The sequence below is a fragment of the Trichechus manatus genome, unplaced genomic scaffold, assembly GCF_000243295.1.
Source record: "Trichechus manatus latirostris isolate Lorelei unplaced genomic scaffold, TriManLat1.0 scaffold00069, whole genome shotgun sequence".
In the NCBI taxonomy this organism is placed as follows: domain Eukaryota; kingdom Metazoa; phylum Chordata; class Mammalia; order Sirenia; family Trichechidae; genus Trichechus; species Trichechus manatus.
Window position 1 is genome coordinate 5,172,169 of NW_004444005.1, and position 22,759 is coordinate 5,194,927.

The window sequence follows — 22,759 nt, forward strand, 5'->3', positions numbered from 1 at the left end:
CCCATCACACACCTCTAGCCAGAAAGCCCACAGCTCTGGCTCATACCTTCCTGGAGGGTATTGGTCACACCTGCTTGCTGGGACCACAAAGCCTGCTCCCTCTGCTGTTTCTGGCCCGTTCGAAGCCGACCCAGATGCCTAAGTCAACGGGACACATGCAAAGGCAGCACCCAGCCTGGGCGTGTCCCTCTGGCCTTCAGTGCCTTCACCTGGACAGCAGGTGGCGCCTGTCAGGCTTGGCAGAGCACGGTCAGCCGCTGCTCCTGGCACAAGGGCTGCACCCTCCCTGGGAGGTCCACAGGCCCACAAAGCTGGTGACGTCTCAGGGACCTCTGGCACGGGCCTCTATGGTCTTGTGACCCCCAACATTCGAGACAGCTCCCAGGACCTTGGGACTAAACTAAGCTATGGAGGGTTGTGTGTGGCCTTGGGAAAGGCAGCGTACCCCAGCGTGCCTTAGTTTCCTCCTCTGAGGATGGGAAATGTGCCATACAACCCCACAGCTGCCAGGGCGGCTGCGAGCACTCAGAGTGACATAAAGAAGGTGTGACAATCTGGTCAGACGAGAGCTGCGTTCAGGAGGCTCCTGGGGAGCTGGCACCATGCAGAGGCCACACCCCAGGACTGGGGGAGCCGAGCGAGGGACCAAGAGACAGAGGTATGAAGGCAGGGGCAGAACGGCCTTTCTGAGCGCTATGTCCAGGCTGGGTCATTTCCTCCTCTCCCTCTTTCTCCTCACGCTGGCCCCAGGGTCAGCCCTGCCAGCAGGTCCCCAAGACACGCTGAGCTTCACCTGGGTGCTTCTGGGCAAGCCCCCCTGGAACTTAGGTCCGGCCCCCGAAGGCAGTGCTCACAGTACAGCCGACATAACACAGACCCCACAGACCTGACACGCGGGCAGGTGCTGAGGGGGGAAAGTGAAGGTGGCACTGTGGGAAAGCGGGCTGGGGCGGGGTCATTCGGAGTCGGGGAGCCTCAGGGTCAGAGGGGGCTTTCTCATGCCCTAGCTGTGTGAGTCTTGCTTTCTTCGTCTGGACGTGCTAAATGACCTTAACCAGTCCTTCCCTCTCGGGTCCCAGTCCCGTCAACTACTAAAGGGACAGACCTGACAGATGTCTCAGAGACCCCCGCCCCCAGCCACGAAGCAAGGAGGCGGATTCCTTTCCCTGAGAACTAGAGGTGCTGGATGGTGTCTTCTCTCCCAGGAGAGGACCTAGCTGCTTTGAACCTCTGTTCGACACCAGTGCTGGGTTTGCCTCCAAGCCTCGGTGTGGCTTTGCTGATCCCAGGGACCCTAACTACAAATGTGGGCATTTACTGTAAACACAGGAGGTTTACAGGCAGGGGCCACTAAGCCTTGGCTCTGGGATCTTTGCTGCAAACGAACACACACACACACCCAAAGAAACAAACGTGTTTCATGGAGGGTAAACCCTTTACAAAGGAAAACGCGAGGTCACATCTGCCCCGGGGCTCCCCACACTCACACATGACACACGTGACCACACATACTTGGGCACACCACACGCCACACAAACACGCCACCCACACGCTCGCAGCCCTCACACCAGCTCACACACACTCAGATGCCCCACATGCCAGCACACGCCCCACACATTCACACATACACACACATGCACACACGCGCGCACACACACGCGCGCGCACACGAACAAAAGTGCAAGTACAACAAAGGAAGTGGAGAAAAGTGTTACCCATGAGTAGCCGCCGTTTCACCCGCTTGTCCACATCAGCTACTGACGTGGCATTGAACTGAGAGCGCTCAATTGCAGCCTCATCCTTCTCTAAAACACAAGTAAGGGACAAACACGGAGCCGGTGGTTAATGAGAGCCCACTTCCCGCGGCCCAAGACAGTCAGCCTCTCGGCGGGGCGCAGGCAAAGCCAACACAGCATGCCGGGCCCGCGCCGCGGCCTCGCCAAGGGGCTACTCCCAGGAAGGGGTACTCAGGGCAGGTGGGAGAGGGAGGGCGGGCGAGAGGGAGGGATGACCACAGGATGAGCCGGCACACAGAGGGGACACAGGCCGAGCTGCACACAAAGGCGGCTGAGGTCCGAGTGGACAGGCTGGAGCCTCGGAGGGCCAGAGAAGCAGAAAGCGCCAGCATGGTGCTTACGGAGACATGAGCCACAGACACCCAGGATTCAGGCTGGAGAGGCAGGCGCAGGACAAGGAGACAGGCTGAGAGGTCCGGTGATGGGTGCGCCCAGGGCAGCAGACGCCCTGCCACGAGGACGTTGTCAAGCACTCATGCAAAATTAAGAACAAAACGCACGGAGGGACACACACGCACGACATGGAATCCAGTGGAGCAGACAGAGAGACCAGGGGTTGGCTGGGGCAGCGCTGGTTGCCTGCTTGTCTATGGAGGAGTAGCTACACATTCAAATGCTCGGTGAGGGGCTGCTCGGGGAGCTCAGTGGTTTTAGGAACGAGCAGGAGGGAAATGCCTGGGGCCGGCAGGGAAGCACGCCGGTAGCCTGGGCACAAAGCCACACCAGGGTGCGTCCTGTGGAGGCCCACGTGGGGTTAGCTGGCTAGGCTCATTTGCTCAGTCGGACATGTGTGGGGACACTCGTTCCCCAGGGGGAAACCAATTGACAGTGAGCAAAGCCAGATGAAAGGGTTGTCATCCGGGCCAGGAGTGGAAGCAGCGGCAACAGCTGGACATGGAAAATGGTTTCTAAGGGTGGCGGGAGGGACAGAAGGGGCTCGGGACATTACTTTAGAGGGTAGATCTAAGCAGGGACCGTCGCATGCAGCAGACATTAAGAAATAAAAAATGGAAATAAAAAAGGATGAGTCAGGTGCACAAAGACAAGATGTGTTAGACAGAGGGCCGGCGTGTGTCTGGCCCGGCAGCTGTTCACACCCGTCCGTGGTGGGCAGAGCGCGCCCCACCAGCGACGGTGGCAAAAGCTGAGAGAGACCTCCAGGGTACGCAGACAGGGAGGAGGCCGGGGCAAGGCCCAGCGGGCCTCTGGGCAGGACAGCGGAGGGAGAGAGGCGGGAGGAGGAGGTTCTAGATGGATCAGGCTGCAATCGAGACACTGGTCTGAGACCGGGTTTTGCTTTTAATTTTTTTGATTGATTGGTTGGTTTGGTTTGGCTTTTGGTTCCGGAAATCACTACTGAACGTCAGGTATCAGACAAGACAGGCAATCAGGGACCATCACCAAAGAAGCAGGAGGAATGAGTAAAATGAAATAAAAAAACAGCTGTCGAGAGAAGAGACCACACAGAGGAAGGGAGAACCACCGCAGGCAGCAGCACCCTGGGACATGGACCCGGGACGAGGGCGTGACGGGTGGGCCCACCCCCAGCCCCGGGTCCACTCCCGCTCCTGCGACACAGGGATAAGACGAAGCGGCCAAGTCTGGGTGTTGCAGGCTTCGCGGCCATGGCTTGCTAACCAATCCTTTCCTGTTACGTGAAAGCACCTCAAGAAAGATAGCCCAAGTCCACAGGAAGTGGGCTTTTTTTTTTTTAAACTTTTCAAATAAACATGATAACTGACTTGTTTTGTGTTTCTAAAGTTCGCCAACACTGAAGAGAGGAAAGAAGGTGAACTGTGGGCGCCAATTTTGAAATTCCTCTTTTTCTTAATACCAGTTAAAAAAAAGGATTACTGGCATTTTTGAGTGGGGGGGGAACCCACCAGTGATTGTGGTATAAAATACTCATAAATATACTAGCTTTACCTTGTAAATATGGATCAGGAGAAAGGAGGTGACTGAGACTAAATTCGAGGCTCCATGTAACAGGGGAGGTGACGGGTGGGGGCACCCTGGGAAGAATGGCCTTTGGGTGTGAGAGAATGTTCTGGCCCAGAGCTCCCGTTAGCTGGGGTAAAAAGCAGTTGAAAACACCCAAACCCCACACCGATTCACACCGTTATCTCCCCGGGGTTTTAAACAATGAAGGCTTACAACAATTTCTGAGGAAACCTCTTGGTTTTCCAGTCCACTGGGGGCACTCACCCTGCTCGGGGGTGGCCACGGTGCCTGGCTGGGTGCTCTCTGTCTTAGGGAGGGGACACCTCCACTTCAGGAACAGAGATGCCCTCCATAGGGACACACACCTTCCTCCTCCCCAAGGACCCTGCCTGGGACCACTGCCAAGTCGAGGCCCATTTTAAGGAAGCCCGAGGGAGACAAGCCCTTCCCGGGAGCCTGAAGCAGAGAAGCCTGGTCTTGTGTGGCTGAGATTGCACAGAGAGCTTCTCCTGGGATGCCTGCCGCCCCCTATCATTACTGGGGGCGCTCATTTTCTTGCTTTTTGGAGATAGGGACACGGCAGGGTGCTAGCAGATTTCAGGGTCATGTGGTGCCTCTGTGCGGGGCAGGGTGGCGGAAGGTGCGCGCGGCGGAGGGGCCTACTCACCGACGCACGTATGACCGTCTGCGTGGAGGGCGTACTTCTGGTGGCAGCCGCACGTGGGGCCCGTGTCTGTGTCCTCGCAGCTGTGCTGACAGCCTCCGTTCCCATGGTTACAGGTTACTAGTTAGGCCCAAAGTGCACACACGCGCATGTAAACAGAACGACAGCAAAATGATTAGTTTCTCGGTGGTTTGTTGGTGGTTTCTTTTCTGGGGGTGGGGAGGGAAGTGAGGGCTGGACAGTAGACACACAGCTCCCAGGCCTTCTGCCTCTCCAGGGGCTTGGGGGGTACCGTTCACTCCCTGGAAGTGACCCGGGATAGGACAGAGGCGTGTGGGCCCTCCGGGCTTGGGACAGAGCTGGCACAAAGCTGAGACGCTCCGACGGGGCTGGGTGAAGGCGTGAGTTATACAATCTTTTTTTTCTTTTTTATTGTACTTTAGATAAGGGTTTATAGAACAAACTAGTTTCTCATTAAACAGTTAGAACACATATTGTTTGATGACATTGGTTAACAACCCCACGACATGTCAACGCTCTCCCTTCTCAACCTTGCGTTTCCTATTACCAGCTTTCCTGTCCCCTCCTGCCTTCTAGTCCTTGTCCCTGGGCTGGTGTGCCCCTTTAGTCTCATTTTGTTTTATGGGGTTGTCTAATCTTTGGCTGAAGGGTGAACCTCGGGAGTGACTTCATTACTGAGCTAAAAGGGTGTCCGGGGTCCATACTCTTGGGGTTTCTCCAGTCTCTGTCAGACCAGTAAGTCAGGTCTTTTTTTGTGAGTTAGAATTTTGTTCTACATTTTTCTCCAGCTCTGTCCAGAACCCTCTGCTATGATCCTGGTCAGAGCAGCCAGTGGTGGTAGCCGGGCACCATCTAGCTGTACTGGACTCAGTCTGGTGAGTTAGACAATCTTATCCTCCCCTCAGTTGCAAAGGGCACTTTACAATAGCCTGTCTCAATGGGGCAAAATCTGTTGACTCCAGCGCGGATCAGCAGGGGGCAAGGTGAGAGGGGACACCCCTCTCCTCAGTTCTCATGCAGCTTTCCTTGTTTGGCCTCTGTGTTGGGGCGTGAGGAGGGGCACATCCACACGATCCTTGTCCAAGCAGCCCCCTCAAACTCCATCTCCTCCAAGCCCCGATCCCCCCGAGCTCCACAACGTTCACACAAATGTATGCAAATAGATGCTATGTGAGGGTTGGTTCTGGAAATGCCCAGAATAAGGCATGCTGCATAGTCTGCAATGCCGGTGCCTGAGCGTCGGGAACCCTTCAACCCAGAGTCCCAAAATTATCATCAGCAACCTGGGTCAGCTGGAAAGCAGGCTGAGCCAAAAGCAGAAATGACAAATTCAAGTTTACTTAAAAGGAAATACATCGCTACCCCTTTGCAGGCTGAGGAATATCACCCAAGGGAAGCAAGGGATCTAGATCTCTCTGGAAGGCCTTCTCTGGGCCCTGCTTCCCTACACGGAGAAGGAGGGCCGCCTGCCAGTCATCGGTATGTGAGGAGCACCAGCGCTGCGCCAGCAGGGTGTCTTCTTGGAAACTTTAACCGTTTGACCAGAACTCTGTCTGCACTGTTAACTTACTTGGCAAAAACCTAACGATGACCGAATATGCAAAAGTAAACCTCAGACCAGTCACGGTCAGGGGCCAAGCATTCCGAGTCTACAGTCTGAGTTAAGAACGTGCGATCAGGTGGATCCAGAGCATGGCCAACACTGGAGGGGAAGTCGTGTGGTGGCGACTCCTCATGAAGGGTTCCAAACATCTCACAAGTGACTTCTGTGGCTGCATTTCCCAGGGACTCTTCCTTTCACCAAAAGAACAACAGCGGGGGCTTTTGGGGGTGCTGGTCCCGAGAGATGGTGGGGTTCGGTCAGCCTGGTCACACGCAGTTGCCATGTCAAGTGGGAACAGTTTGATGAGGAAAGGCTCTTGCTCTGTGTCCCGGACTCTGTCCTCAGCAACCCAAGGGGACCAATGACCATCCGAAGGAGGGACTGACTTCCAGGGGTGAAATTTCAGGGACTGCGCACACTGCTTCGGGAAACGTGAATGGGGCTTCTCGCACAAAGCACTCTGGCTCCTTCTCTGCACCCTGGGTAGACTGGGCACCGGTGGGGTCACCTTCTCTAGTCTCTGAAAGAGCTCCTCTTGCCCAGGGCCCTGGGGGTCTGCAGCTGAGCCCTGCCCAGGAGCCCAGATCACGTGAGGGGAGAGACAGGCCGAGCCATTGCCTTTCTGGCACCGAGGAGAGCTCCATGTCAGAGAGGGAAGGGTGGAGCTGGAGAGAGGGCGGTGAATATTGCAGGCTCTTCCTCTGGAGCCCTGGTTCCTGGAGACAGGCCATGCCCTGAATAATGACTAAGGAGGACCGGCCTCTCTGGCCAGGCCTGGTCCAGATGACTTGAGGGGGGTCTGCACACAGGGCCCTTGTACCACACAGACTTCTGGCCTCTCCTGGACCCTGAGGACCGAGCTTACTGCAGCTTGTACCCAGAGACACCAGAGCCCTGAGCTCAAGGGAGACAAAGGGGTGCATGTGCTCAGAGGCCCTGGAGTGGGTCCTGGGCTCTGGATGGAGGAGAGAATTTGGGGCAGAGCCCCTGTGGTCCTGACGGCCCAGAGAGGGTAGCCGAGCCAGGCCTCAACTGGCAGCCCACCTCAAGGTTCAGGAAGCTTCTGGCCCTCTGGTGATCTCCAGGGCTCTAGGGAAAGTCTCAGAGCTGAGCTCACTGGACACTACCCTGCTGCACTGACCACATGGAAGGAACCTGCGCCAGCGGACTGGGCCGAAGGAACCCACGTCAGCGGACTGGGCCGAAGGAACCCATGCCAGCGGACTGGGCAGCCACCAGTTCAGTCCCTTCGTGGCGGGCCCAGTAGGCAGCCACCCACTTCTTGCCTCTTAAAGTCGTAAGGTAAACACAGGCTCTAAACCCCAGAGGGGAGTGGGGGACTGCTGCTTCTGAACAAGCAAATGTTCCAGCAAGGGTTTAGCTCTTCTCTGACAAATAGCTGGTCAGGAGAGAGGGGACGCAGTCTTGGCTGCTCTGAGCCCTGCCTCTTCTCACACCAGATCGGCCCCTCAGGAGATGCTGTCTGAACCAACTGTCTCTTCAGAGCCTCTGTCCCAGATGCTGTGAGAGAATTATGGAGTGGCTGCTCCCAGCCATTCCCCGTGTGCTATGCCCGCTGCTCTTCCTCTGGCACCAAGCACTGTGCCTGCTCCACAGCTGATGCTCAACCAACCTTGGGCAATGTCCCCATGCCTACCAACTCCACATATTCTTGACCTTGGTCTTTCTCTTGAAGAATCTTAGATCACCCAACTTGAGAGGACTGGGAAAGCTGGGGTTGCCCACTCTCTGTCCCAAAAGCTGCCAGGTGACGCGAGGCTTCTCTGTAGCTAATGGGGAGGAGGGCCTGGCTGGCGGCACAGGGCCGGAGCTGGGCACTGAACAGTCGAGACTGCCCCTGTTTGGCCCCGTCCTCGGTGACAGCATGCATGCCTCTCCACTTTCAAATCCCCAAAGCAGCTCCACTGCAACCCCCTCAGCTTATGTGAGTTCATTTTTGACACCCCACTCTCCTGAAGAGGCTGGTCCCCAGCTCGGACAGTACGTGGGCAGAAGAAAGCATCTTCACCTCTAAGAATGGATGACTCAGGAAACCAGGGCTGGGGTGTGAGCTCCTGGAGACAGGACCTTGCCTGAGGCAGCTGGGTCCCGGGGCCTTGGGGACTGCGTGAGGACAGCATGGTGGGAATGACGTGACGAGATGTCCAAAAAACAGCTGATGACAACTGACAGACTCCATGACTAAGGGGCCACCTGTCCTCTCCACAGTACGGTGTGGGGAAGGCTGGTCGGCCTCGGTCTCCCCTTTCCAATCAGCTAAGTGAGGACCGTTTTCCACACCGTAAGGTGGAACTGAACGTTTCCATCCCATTTTTCTGCATTGGAAACTGGCCCTGGGGTGAAGCACCTGTCTCTGGCCAGAGTACAGTCAGTGTTTACAACAGCCTCGCTCTGCTCTTTGCAGACACAGGCAAGCACTGCGTCCGTCTAGGTGTCCCCGCTGCTCAGCAGGGAGAGGCTGCACCGCCATCTCCCCAGGCAGCTGTCAGGAGGTCGTGCGGGGCCTGAAGCTTTGGAGGATGAGCTGAGTGTCCAGCTGCTGTCCTGTTGGTTCCCTGCTTCCACTCCTCCCACGGAGCTGGGTAACCACGAGCAGACACTGTACTCTGCGTGAGTCCTATGAGAAGACTCTTCCCAGACAGACCTCCGAGCAGGCCTCGTTCCACCCAGGTGTCCCAGGACATGACCATTTACATGCTGGGCCCTTGCAGCAGCCTTGCGGGGGTTGGGCTATGAGTTCTGATCTTTGAGCCTGGAAATAAGGTCAGCCTAGAACCACGTTCCCTTCCTTCTTTACACCATATCCCATTGCCAGGGGCTGCCCTAGCCCCTTAAGAACCCAAGTGGTTAGAGTTCTTGTACCATAGCCTCTTCATTCCTGTCAGGGAGCTTAGACTCAGGGACCAGCACGTCTCAACTCCGATTTTTACTGGGTTGAGGAGACAGGAGTAAGTCTGCCACAAGCACTGGCAGGGGGTCGTAGCAGGCCCAGCCACTGGGGCTGCTTTAGGGCATTACGCTGGGTGGGGAAGACCCCAAGCCTAGGGCTCTGAGCCCTGTCCCCTGTGCCTCCCCAGGCCCCTCCAGCAGGCCCTGCCCTTCTCTCCAACCCAAGGGACTAGGAGCCCTCCCTGCCCAGTGTCCAGTGCACTGGATGGACCCCCTCGGAGCAAAGGCAGGAGACACGTGGGGATGTCTGACCCATTTGCCTCCATCTACCTACGTGTGCAGTCCTTCTGGTTTTGGGCAAGGTCAAAGCCGGGCCTGCAGTCGCAGGCCACCCCACCTTTGGGCGTCTCCCGGCAGATGTGGGCACAGCCATGGTCTTTGTTCATGCAGTTCATGCCCTCTGCAGAGAAAGACAGACAAGAAAGGGGTTGGGATGGGGGAAAGAGGAGGCAGAGAAGATTTCAGACTGAAAAGAGATAGGCAGTGGAATGTCACAGCCACGTGGCATGCTCTCGGGCTGCCACTGGCACACGCCTGCAGGTACACACAGGGGCATGCCCGCCATCCAGGTGGGGATCCCTTAGCAAGACACCAAGGACACGGGGCTCAGGAGTTCAGCCAGGCCTCGCTCTGTTAGCCTTGCTGTAAGTGACACTTCAGGACCCACCAAGGAAAAGCCTTGCCCTCAGGCAGGTTCTGGGGTACAGTCTGTGGGCTCTTTTAAGTCAGAACTTGGCAGAGCTGGCCCCACTGGAGCAGGTATGGTGGCGGCCGGCCTTTAAATGATGGATGTGAAGCACTTTTCAGTGTGAAAAGGATTTCACAACCACTTGGGGGAGATTCCCCTCTGGCCTGGAGAAGAGGGGATCGGTCAGGGGGCCAGGGTGGATGGGTCGCAGCAGCCAAGTGCCAACGCCCTGCCCTGGTCTGCTTCCGGGGATCACACCCAAAGGCAGTCGGCCCGTCGTCCTTCCTTGCCGGCGCTCGCATGCAAGAGGCTGCCGACCCTGGTCAGCAGACAGCACAGGTGGCGGTGGCTTTCAGAGATGGACCAGCCCCAAGACCACCCTGTACTACCACACCGCTGGCCTGTGCTGCCCCCGTGTGCTGGCTCTAACTTACCTGGTCCGTGCCACGCATGTAGGACTGCAGAACCCTCACCTCCCGTGCAGAGCCGTGCAGCTGGGCCAGCTGCCCTCTCTGGCCTCGGCCGGGCCTCTGGCCACTCCCTGCACACCTGGCCCAGCACACCCCAGCCCTTTGGTCCACGCTCACACGCGTAACTGCATCCCTACGCTTAGCAGGTGATTCCCGTGTGTTGGCAGATGCTACTTCATAAAGCAAAAATGTTCCCGCACTGCAGCTTCGGGCCCCTCTCCTCTGAGGCCCCCTCTCACAGGGGACCAGCGGGCAGCATCCCTGGGGTCGGGATGACACATACAGCAGAGCTTCTCCTAGGTGCACGGCTGGCCTTGACCCGCCCTCAGGCCACCCTGACCCTGAAGAGGGCCTGCTCCAGCTACAGGCGAGGTCTCTTACACAGAGCCTTGCCTGCGGCCAGCCCTTCTCCGGCGGCCTTTCTGGCTTGTTCTCGGGCCACTTGGAAGCCCAGTCCTTCACAAGCCAGCCTCATCCCCGTCTCCTCCCCTCCCAGGCTCCCACTGTGGTGCCCGACCCCGGGCAGTAACAACTGTCCTGTGCCCGTTCTGCCCCCTACAGCTTGGTGGAGGCAGGTTTGGTCAGCCCCCTTCAGACGAGGGACTGTGGTGAAGGCATTTACACAAAGGCCCACGTGGGCTCAGGACTTGAACCAGGGTCTCTGACTACAAATCCCTGTCCTCCACCCCCCAGAGGCCTCGCTGTACGCAGAGCTGCATGCCCATCTGGCAGAGGGCCTCAAGGCTCCCCGGGCCTGGGTCCACGCCTGCTTAGTCCGTGCCCACCGTGAACTCTGCTGAGACGCACCTGGAGGGCACGGGCGTGATCAGGGTGGCTTCCTCAGTCACCTGTGGCTCCCGAGACATGCCCTCCCCACCCCTCACTCCCAGCAGACTGGATCTCCACTCCCTGAGGGCCTGGAGCGGCTCAGACCCCCTTCAGCTGACCCCAGTTGATGGTTATCTTTCTGGTGATTTGCGAGGTGTTTCCAGAACTTATGAGGCCGGGGGTCAGGCAAGAGGTTGTAGGTTACAAGTCCATCAAGAGGCTAAAGGCAGATGAAAGGGAAGCACCGAGTCTGCCAACACACTGGCTGTGACCTGCCTCCCCCACATTCCCCCTCCCCCTCCACCCCTCCACCCCTCCACCCCTCCCCGTGAGGGCCTATGAGGAGCCAAGCAGCCCAGGAGGAGGAACGGACCTTAGACAGGTGCCCTCCTTTCCCCAGGGACACGCCTGCCTCTTGTTCACCAATCCTGACCTCCACTTTAAGCATGGCTTGGGGAAACCTACAATGGACATACATTTCAAAACAAAAACACCTTGGCAGCTATAATAAAGATTTGAAAAAATTCCGAAGTTAAAACAGGGTAAAAGAAAAAAAAGGTTTGTATTGTTGATTGTATTACTCTTATTATTCTTTCATCCTGATCTTCCCACTTACTCAAACTAAACTGTCGGGTTGACCTAGGGTATAGCTAACTAACCAACAACTGGCCCAGTGAAGAACTTCACTGCTGTGCTCTCACAGAAAACTACAAGTTCATACTTCTAGATTCCAAAAAGGCATTGATGCCTGAGTCAGAGCTTTAAAAATCACTCAATTTGCTCCCAAACCATGGACTTCCCATCAGGCAACCTTTCTTTTTGAGGGTCTAGACTTTAGTGGTGTGTAAGAAAGACAGTGGTGTGCTGGGAAAGGCTTTTTTAACAACCAGCTCTGGGGTGGGGGTGGGGACTGTTTTGTAGCATCTGCCGATCGCCGTGGTGTAAATAACTCCGACCAAGCTACCAAGGAGATGTCACTGAAGGCACAGTTGGAAAGATACGTATGTGCGAGCCCATACAGGCCAGCGCTACCACATTACTGTCTTAGAGAGCTCGTCCTAAAGCGTGGGTATTAGTCTGGCCTCTTTACTAGCTGTGTGTCTTGGGGCAAAATGCTTCACTTCCCTGAGCCTCATCTATAAAACTGGAATGATAACCTCTGTCTCACAGAGTAGGTGTGCAAATTAAATCAGGTCCCAGACAGGATAGTGCCAGGGATACGGTACACACACACACACACCCGTTGCCATCGAGTCAATTCCGACTCACAGCAACCCTATAGGTAGGTAGGTACTCAATAACTGAGACCAGATTTTTCTATGGAGGCAGTGACTTCTGAAGGTTGGTGTCCTGGCTGGGTTGGACAGCCCCGCTTCAGAAGAGGCTTTTAGGAGGAGAAGTCTCTCGGGCCACTGAGACACACTCAGTCTCTCATCAGGTCCCCAGAGACACTCCTACCCAGGCAAGGGTTTGGCCAGTGGGTGGTGGCCACCAAGTGGCCTCTCTGTCGATCCCATGCACAACATAACGAAACACTGTGCCATCCCCAAACGCAATGCGAGTAGACTACTGTGATCCATAGGGTTTTCGTTAGCTGATTTCTTGGATGTAGATCACCAGGCCTTTCTTCCTACTCCATCTTAGTCTGGAAGCTCTGCTGAAACCTGTTCAGCATCATAGCAATAAATGAGCCTTCACTGATAGACAGGTGGTGGCTGAGGAATTAAGCTGGAATTGACTTGATGGCAATGGGTTTGGTTTGGTTTTCTCCTGCAGGGAAGGTGAGAACGCTACCACGGAACCACCACTGGACCTTCCCTGACCACAGTGAATGCTATTGTCAGTGGTGAGCTCAGAGCCCAGGGCCACCCCTCACTCCCTGCTCACATAGCTTCTGTGGCTCCCTAGTGCCCATAGAACACACAGGAATTAGCGTTCAAGCCTTCTTCCCAGCTGCATCTCCCACTGCCTCCTACACACACTCCATGTGCCAGCAATCCCACAGCGCATGCTGACCACTCCCCAAAAGTGTCCCATCTCTCCCCATGCTCTGCCTTTCCTTCCTCCCAGACGACCCTCTCCAGGCTTCCATAAATGAAATCTCAGACTTGTCTCGAACTCCACCAGCCCCACGGAACTTCCTGGCCCCTGGGTTACACCCTGCGCCTCCCCACACCACCACCCCATGCTCATTCTCCAGGACTGCCCCACGCCAGCACAGGAGAGCAGTGCTGCAAAGGGGACCTGTGCTTCAGAAGAGCCCACGGGCCCCTGTGTCGCTCAGGATTACAAGGGCTAAAGAGGGAGACTGAATCTCCATTCCCAAAGAATCACAACTCCCGATAACCATCGCCAACCACAGATCAGTCACTGGGAGTTGATGCCACCCTGAACCTTGGTGGCTACCAGACAGAGTATCGAGCTGTCAAAATCACTCAATTTTCTCCCAAGCCATGGGCTTGCCACCAGGTGGTCTTTCTTCAGGAGAATCTGGACTTTAAGAATGAGCCAAGGTGTTGGCGTCATTCTGCTGGCAAAGGAGAAGGTGGGGGAGTAACCTGGCATTCTAACCAAAGTCAACGGGACGCTCAGCAATGGCATCTCCGAGCCAGGAAGGGTGACCCCAGGCCATCTCTTGTCAACTGTGGAAGACAAGGACGAGGCCTCTACCTCTACCTGAAGTCCCCGAGGCAGAGCAGAGGTGTGGTGATGGGTCCTCTCTCCCTCAGCTATCAAGTGAGGAGCTGGACGGGATCCCCACCAGGCCCCAGAGTGCCCTGCCTCTCTTCTAGCAGCCTTCAGACTTCTTGCCTGACCCAGAGCCCCCTTCTCTCCAGCTGAGGGCTAAGGACAGGCTGGTGAGCATTGGCGCAGTGGCTTCAGGACCTCGAGACGGCCTGAACGATTCCAAAGGCACCCCAAGAGTGCTTGTTCGGGTGTTCATGTGCTGTATCTATCAACATTTACCATACCAGAAATTAAAAGAGAAATTGATATTTATCAATTTATCTGAAAATATTAATAAAAAACTCATTACATGTTAACATGTTATTTTTTTTTTAAATTAAAAAACTATATTTTCCCAAACCAAACAAGAACATGGGGAGAATCCGCCAGAGAGCCCTCACAGAGGAAAGCAGAGAGAGGGAGACGAGGGGGAGAGGAGGCGGACAGAGCCTCTCGACCAACGGTTTGAACTCCTGGGGGTCATCTCGGCCTGCAGCCACGGCTGCTCCTGGGGTCTCCAGGCACCTGCGCCATCACCCCCTTGCTTACGCTAGGCTGAGGGGTGTTCGTTCTGTCACCTGCATTGGATAGAGGCTGCATGGGAGGTCTCCTGGTGGTGACAACCCAGAAGGGGCGGCTTGCTCTGTGGGGCCGCACACCACTGCCTCCTCCTCCAGGAAGCCTTTCTGGCCCCCCAGGCTAGTCAGGACCTATTCTGGCCCCTCCCTCCTAGCACTGATTGTGGGGACTGCTCTCCGGTGGACTCTGAGCAGGGCTGGGCAGTGTCCTCACTGTCTCACGGAGGTCCTGGCCTGGAGGGGACACAGGTGTATGCGCGGTGAAGTGAGGGGATGTGGAGGGTCTGGGCAGAGGTCCTGGCCCCTTTCTTCCCAGCCCAGCAGGAAGGCCCCATTAAAGTGGGCAGCCGGGAACAGCAGCTCCACCGAGTCAGGCGAGAGGGAGCTGTTCCCACCCTGCAGGGCTGAGGCCAGCGGGAGGTGGGAGCGTGGTCAGCCTGAGTACCTGGGGGTGACCCTTTCAGAGGCACCTGCTCCCCAAGATGGGTGTTCACTACAGTGCCATCATCACATTCTAAAACGACCCCAGCCACCACTCCAAAGATGTCTCGAACCGCCCAGCCTGGGGGAGGTATGGTGGGGGGGATGTGGTGTCCTCTGCTGCTACTTCAGCCCCTCTGTCAGCTATGGACGTGGGGGCCTGCACCAATTTCAACCCCACCCTGGGCAGCGCTGGCGTCTGCAGGCCATGAAAACACCACTTCGTGCCTGGCAGAACCACATAGGTCAGCACTGGACAGGTGCTTGGAGACCATCCCGTCCACCCATCCTACAGGTGGAAAAAGTGAGGCCCAGACAAGGAGAGTGAGAGGGGCCTCAGGGCTCCCAGTCAAGGCTCTCTGGCCCTGGAGTCACTGGGCTACACTCGGTGGGGCCCAGATGGCTGCCTGGCGGCAGAGTTTCTGGGTGGAACAGAACTAGGCAGCAGCAGAGTGAGCTCAAGAAACGGCTGCCTGTCTCTATGAATTGACCTCAGACGGAAAAGATTACAATTCATGGCCAGTTCAAATGCACCTGCTGTGTGACGCTCTCCAGCAGCCCCTCACAAAGCACAGACGTCAAGTGGATGCCCTAAGTGTGCAGCCCCGGCCCTTGGCTCTGTGGCACTCAGGTCACAGGTGCACTGAGCCTCGGCTCAGACTGGCCCTACCACTGCTCTAGCCCCTGCAAACAGCTCGGGCTCTCCAGTGGCATGTGTTAGGATCCCCTTGGTCTCCAGCGCCCTGGCCTGCCTGCTCTCGGAGTACCGACTCAGGCCTTCGGCCACTGTAGGCTACTGCCTGGGCGAGAAGCCTGCGAGGGCACCAGGAAATTTGTGTGGAGGCTCCCCACAAACACTGCCTCACCTGCCCCGGCCCTTGGCATGGGAGACGGGCCACTGCTAACCCCACCTTGGCCTGGGAGACCAGTCTCTTTGCTAACCGGCCCTCGGCCTGGAAGACGGCCCCTCTGCTAACCAAGGCCTCTTCACTCTGCCTGGCCGTGCAAGCTCTCCTGGGGGCAGCCGCCCTGACCCCGCAGACCAGGGTGGCCCCCAGGTCCCCATGGATCTCTGGGCACCTCCTGATTAGGGTGCGGCTATGCATTTACTCCTGGGCCACTCCCTGCTGTCCTCTCTCACTACACTGTGGCTCTCTGAGGGCAGGGCTTGTCTTGCTCACTGCTCCGTCCCCAGTGCCTGGAGCAGTGGCTGCACACAGCAGATGCTCAGCAAACATTTACTGAGTGAATGAGCGACAAGGCCCCAGGAGAGAGGCCAGGTCCTAGGCCCACAAGGTGGCCTGGCCATTGGCTCATCACCATCAAGGACCCTCAGGGAAGACTGTGCCACCAAAGGGGGGCCTGGGGCTGGGCCTGCCTCACTGTACCTGTGCCTCTGCCTGGGCCACCTTCTCTGGGTCTCTGTTCTCCTAGCTGTAAAATGAGGCTATGCTAATCTTTACCTTTGAGGGTTGCTGTGAAGCTCAGATGAGATAAATATGTATAGTGTGTGGCACAGAGTGGGATCTGAATAAAGTATGACTGTTACTAAAGCATCCACAGTGTGCAACCTTCATTTCTACTTCACTCTTTTCTGCCTTGTATTAAATTGCGTTACTATAAGACAGAGGGCCCCAGGCTGCAGAAAATTTCACTGCCTCAAGCAGCTTGCTTGACACAGCCCGCAGCTTTACATTGAAATCCTGGTTCCTTTGCTTGGTATACCCCGTAGCTTTACATTAAAATCCTGGTTCCCCCCTCCTTAACTGCTGCCTGAAACTAGAGGAAATTGACGGAAACCAGTTTAGATGCTGTGTTGACATTCAAGACAACATTTTAGCTCGTTAAGTACCTTATACATACTAACTTTCTTGCCTCTGGATGGAGTTTAACCGCCATTTTCGAAACGCGATACACGAAGTTATATGTAAACCCCACTGCACCTGCATAGTATGATTAAGAATGTTGCTGATGTAACTTGTATGAACTTCCTACTTGTAACCCCCTTAAAAGTAACCTTCCCTCTTGCCCTTGCTGAGCAGTCTTGGTGGCAGCAGCCCCGACTGTTCTTTTCCTTGTGCAATGAAATGAAGATGCCTTTCCACTCTCCCACCTCGGTCTCGTTTATTGGCTGAGACAAGTTGCGAAGAGTAGAACCTGGGGTTTCCACTCGGCAACAGCTGCTTTTTTTTCTCCTTAATTTTCTTTTTTTCATGGCATGCGTTTTCACTATTGGAATGCATGCTTACTAATTGAGCTTGTTTAAATTTTTAGTTGGTAATATGGATTCTGAGAAATATGATCTGGTAATATAAACCACCAATGAGGCGAGTGGCCCTGTGGTGCCACTGCTCTGTGGTACGACAATATACCAATGAGAGCTATATAGGTAATTTATTGCGGGCACCTTTCCATTAAGTTACATGAGGAAACTCTGGTTTTCCAAATATGACACAGAAAAACCAAAACAAACTCATCAGGGCTCCCCAGCTATCACACAGAAAAGCCATAATTACGCTTTCAAGCCTTATCTCACAGAAATAAAGGAAAAAAGGCAAAAGTTCTCAAAGCTAACACATCCAGGAAGTATCACCTAATAGAGTGCTCAGCCTACACAACAATGAGGTTCTAACTCTGGTCTGCTGAGCCTTATGCATTTCAAAAAGGACCCACCTTGACCAGAATAATGCCTTTCCTCTGAGGTCCAACAACAACAACAAAAAAACCAAACCCGATGGCTTCGACAGAGCGGAACAGCCCCATAGGGTATCCAAGAAGCGGCTGGTGGATTCGAACTGCTGACCTTTTAGTTAGCAGCTGAGTTCTTAACCACTAAACCACCAGGGCTCAAAAGACCTCTTTCAAGTGTTAAAAAGCAAAGATGGTCACCTTGAAGACTAAGGTGCACCTGATCCAAGGTATGGTGTTTTCAACTGCCCCATACGCATATGAAAGCTGGACAATGAATAAGGAAGACCAAAGAAAAATGTCAATTCTTTGAATTATGGTGTTGGTGAAGAATATTGAGTACACCACAGACTGCCAAAAGAACAAACGAATCTGTCTTGGAAGAAGTACAGCCAGAATGCTCCTTATAAGCAAGGATGGCGAGACTATGTCTCACATACTTTGGACATGTTATCAGGAGGGAACAGTCCCTGGAGAAGGACACCATGCTTGGTAAAGTAGAGGGCCAGCGAAAAAGAGGAAGACCCTCAATGAGATGGATTGACACAGTGGCTGCAACAATGGGCTCAGAGATAATAATAATTGTGAGGATGGTGTAGGACCAGGCAGTGTTTTGTTCTGTTGTACACAGGGTCGTTATGAGTCAGAACTGACTCCATGGCACCTAACGACAACAACATACCATTAATCTAACAGTAACGAAAGAGTTTAAATCAGGCTAGTTGTTTAAGTAGCTCTCGATCCTGCCAACCACAGGTTCCTTGTGAGGAGATCTGTGTTTTATTCTTTTCAGTACCCCAAGTAACCAGCACAGGGCCTGGCTCAGAGTTAGGGCTCAGCAAATGGTGACGGAAAGAAAGGGAAGAAGGAAGAAAGGGAGGAAGGAAGGAGAGGGAAGGAAGGTAGGCGAGAGGGAAGGAAGGAATGAAGGAGGGAGGGAGGGAAGGAAGGAAAGAGGGAGAGAGGGAGGGAAGGAAGGAGAGAAGGAGTGAGAGAGGCAAGGAAGGAATGAGGGAGGGAGGGAGGGAAGGAAGGAAGGAGAGAAGGAAGGAATGAGGGAGGGAGGGAAGAAGAATGAGGGTGTGAAAGATGGGGTAAGGGTAGAGAAGGATAGAGGAAGGAGGAAGAGAAAAAGAAAGAAAAGCTACTCAATCTGAGAACAGATCAAACTTACTATTATTTTAGGGGCAAGGTGAGAAAAACAGAGAATTCTGAACCCACTGTTGTGGCATGCCCATTATATGTTCTGTGAGACCCAGGATGCCTGATGCAGGAAATTCACAAAGAAATCCTGCAGTCAACTGCAGCGAAACCCATGGAACACATGCCCCTCACGTGTAACACTTATGGGCGTCCTGAGGAGCTCCCCTCCTGCTCCTCTGGGAAGCTCTGGTTTATGAACTTAAGAGACCCCAAGACTAAAAAGAGAGGTGATTGGCATCACAGGGACGGGGTGGTGCAGGCTGGGGCAGGGGAAAGGGTACCCGCCCCACCTTCTGGAGCGCCTCTGTGCCTGTGGCAGGGGAGCTGCAGTTCTCCCCCCGTGCTGCCTCTCACAGGGAGGGCTGTGCTGAGGGGCAGGGGGGCTAACAGCAGGGAAAGCCAGCCTGGTTCCTTCCTGGAGGTGCTACTACTGGGAGTAGGCCCACGGGCAAAGGGAGATTTGATGGGGCAAGGTGAACCCAAGGGCATGTAAGGAGTCTAGAAGAAAGCATTTCTGTTTCAGAGCGGTCCTGGGCTTCCTGTCGGTCCTGGGCTTCCCATTCGTCCTGGGCTTCCCGCCGGTCCTGGGCTTCCTGTCCGTCCTGGGCTTCCTGTCTGACCACGACTTCCTGTCCGTCCTGGGCTTCCCGTCGGTCCTGGGCTTCCCGTCGGTCCTGGGCTTCCTGCTGGTCCTGGGCTTCCTGTCTGACCTGGACTTGCTGTCCGTCCTGGGCTTCCTGCTGGTCCTGGGCTTCCTGTCTGACCTGGACTTCCTGTTGGTCCTGGGCTTCCTGTTGGTCCTGGGCTTCCTGTTGGGATGTTGCAGGTCTGCTGCTCTGCCCTCTGCCATGGCCTGGGAAGCAGTCCCCCGGGCCACCCCAACTCCCCCAAGGCAGCCAGCCCTCTCTGGCCAGCTCCAGGTGGCAGACTGCTTCCACTAATGCCAGTCTGTCGGCTCCTCAAGAGAAGGGGCCGAGTCCACTCACACCCAGCCCCAGAGGCTGCGCCAGGTTGGCCCAGAGCAGGCTTCTGGGGGATGCAGAGTGAGGGGGCCTGCAAGCACAGCCTCTCCCTCAGCCTAGCTCCTCGTCCTGATGTGGGGAAGTAACCTGAGTGACCAACTCAGCAAAAAGTTCTGTTTATTCCCCCTCCTTGAGGGGAATCGAGATATAATTTCAGTCGTTCCCAGAAGTTGTGTCCTTCAGGGCCCCAGTGCCAGGCAGCCAGGCTGCCCGCCAGGTCGGACCTAATCGAATCCAATCCATCCAAATCCAATTGCATTCTGCAAAGTCGGCTGCTTGTCTCCTCAGCTGAGGATGGGTGGGCAATAAGGAGACAGCAGGGTGGCCACCACATTGCTGTCTCGTCAGGTGAGGATGGGTGGGCAATAAGGAGACGGCGGGGTGGCCACCACATCACCGTCTCCTCAGCCGAGGACGGGCGGGCAATGAGCAGACGGCGGGGTGGCCACCACATCACCGTCTCCTCAGCCGAGGACAGGCGGGCAATGAGGAGACGGCAGGGTGGCCACCACATCACCGTCTCCTCAGCCGAGGACGGGCGGGCAATGAGGAGACGGCGGGGTGGCCACCACATCGCCGTCTCCTCAGCCGAGGACGGGCGGGCAATGAGGAGACGGCGGGGTGGCCACCACATCGCCGTCCCCTCAGCCGAGGACGGGCGGGCAATGAGGAGACGGCGGGGTGGCCACCACATCGCCGTCTCCTCAGCTGAGGACGGGCGGGCAATGAGGAGACGGCGGGGTGGCCACATCACCATCTCCTCAGCCGAGGATGGGCGGGCAATGAGGAGACGGCAGGGTGGCCACCACATGGCCATCTCCTCAGCTGAGGACGGGCGGGCAATGAGGAGACGGCAGGGTGGCCACCACATGGCCATCTCCTCAGCTGAGGACGGGCGGGCAATGAGGAGACGGTGGGGTAGCCACCATATCACTGTCTCCTCAGCCTAGGATGGGCGGGCAATGAGACGGCAGGGTGGCCACCATATCACCAGGGTCCAAGTTTGGACCCTGCCACCTGCTGCGGGACGCTGGTGATTCACTTACCTCTCTGAGCCTCAGTTTCCACATGTGTAAAATGGACATCAGAGCCTCACTCCTGGGCCTCCCTCACTGGTGTTCCCTTCTCTAGGGGAGGGGGTGCAGCTGAGGGGGGAGTGCGGGAAGAGTATAAACAGGGGAGCAATGGTTGCACTTGTAGAAAGATCTCCAGAGGCTGCGTGGAGATAACCTGGAGGGCCCGACCAGAGCTGGCAAGCAAGTGTGGAGGCTGTAGCCCGCACCCTGAAAGGGACGAAGTTGCTGACGGGAGGGCGGCGGCTGTGGGGGAGAGGGCTTGCCCAGCGTTTTTAGGAAGATGTGTGTATGGTACTTGAGCTCTGGCTATACTCTCGTGAACAGTGGGCACTGCCACACTGTTTTACAAACAGGCGCACGGAGGCTCGATGGCTGTGGGAGAGACTTGCTGGGGACCACACCATGGGTTGGTGGTAGGGCCAGGGCCCTGGGCCATGCCTCCCTCTCCCCAGTGCCCTCGGCCCCCTCCTGGACACCCCCGCCCCTTTAGTGCCTCCCTGGGCCCTGTGACCTTTCCCACCCTGGCCTGTTTTCCCAGAAGGCCTTCTAGCATTTTTAGACGCTCCACTACTGTGTGCCCAGAGGTACCCGGTGGAGAACCCGCCCGGCTTCAGTCAGTGTGTGCATCGTCTGCAAAGCAAAGTTCATGGATGCATTCAAAGTAGGGGAACGAGGGGCAGGGGCAATCTGTTTGTACTTAGGAGCTGGGCCTTCCTCCTCGCCCCCAGCCCGAGATAACAAAGCGGGATTGTGTGCTTCCCAAGGGTCATTGCTATGGCAACTTCATCAATAACATAATTTTCCGCATCCATGTCCTTTAAACACGCGGGAAGGGAAGGCAAGCTGGGAACGGCAGAGCACGGAGAAAAGAACAATTACTGGCTCAGCCCTCCCCGCTAGACTGGGGAGAAGGATTTCCTCCCCTCCACCCTCCACCTCATCAATAGGAAATTACAGCCACTGGAAAGGCGGGAGCCCTGGCGGGTGGTGGGAGGAGCCTCGCTGGCCCAGCTCTGGGAGCGGTCTAGGCTCTGCAGGGAAAGACAAACACGGCTCCACATCCTGTGAAGGGGCTGGTCCTGCCGGGGAGCCTCCGCACAGCCGTGGGGAATGGGCTGGGGAGAGGACGGTGATACCAGCTGTGCACATTTATTTAGTGCGGACTGTGTGCAGGTCTGGCCCCTGCACTGTGAGTGCTCTCACTCACTCTCCCCATGTCACAGTAACATTCCCACTTAACAGATCAGAACACTGAGGCCCAGAGAGCTTGATGACTGAGGGAGGGTGAGGGGGCTGCACGCAGGGGTAGACCTGAAGCAGGACAGACTGACCGCAGCTGTGGGCTGCAGGGTAGTTGTTGCTAGGTGCCGTCCACGTGGCCTTCAACTCACAGCGACCCTATGGATAACAGAAGGAAACACTGCCCAGTCCTGCGCCGTCCTCACAATCCTTGCTATATTTGAACCCATTGTTGAAGCCACTGTGTCAATCCATCTTGTTGAGGGTCTTCCTCTTTTTCACTGACCCTCTACTTTACTAAGCATGATGTCCTTCACCAGGGACTGGTCCCTCCTGATAACCATGTCTAAAGTATGTGAGATGAAGTCTCGCCATCCTTGCTTCTAAGGAGCCCTTCGGCTATACTTCTTTCAAGACAGATTTGTTTGTTCTTCTGGCCGTCCATGGTATATTCCATAGTCTATGTCAACACCATAATTCAAAGACATCAATTCTTCTTCAGTCTTCCTTATTCATTGTCCAGCTTTCACATGCATAGGAGGTGACTGAAAACACCAAGGGTTGGGTCAGGCACACTGTAGTCCTCAAAGTGACATCTTTGCTTTTGAACACTTTAAAGAGGTCTCTTGCAGCAGATTTGCCCAGTGCAATGCCTTGTGTGATTTCTTGACTGCTGCTTCCATGGGCGTTGATTGTGGATCCAAGTAAAATGAAATCCTTGACAACTTCAATCTTTTCTCCGTTTATCATGATGTTGCTTATTGG

General features: G+C 55.6%; 1 protein-coding gene across 1 annotated transcript in view; it reads right to left on the bottom strand.

The window, feature by feature from the left end:
* SCUBE1 (signal peptide, CUB domain and EGF like domain containing 1) overlaps positions 1-22,759 on the bottom strand; it is a 153,491-nt gene that overhangs the window by 56,849 nt on the left and 73,883 nt on the right. Inside the window, exons 4-5 of the mRNA XM_004379994.1 lie at positions 9,270-9,395; positions 4,405-4,521 (exon numbers count right to left, since the gene is read on the bottom strand). Coding sequence (XP_004380051.1) covers positions 4,405-4,521; positions 9,270-9,395 — 243 coding nt within the window. The remainder of the gene's footprint in view (positions 1-4,404; positions 4,522-9,269; positions 9,396-22,759) is intronic.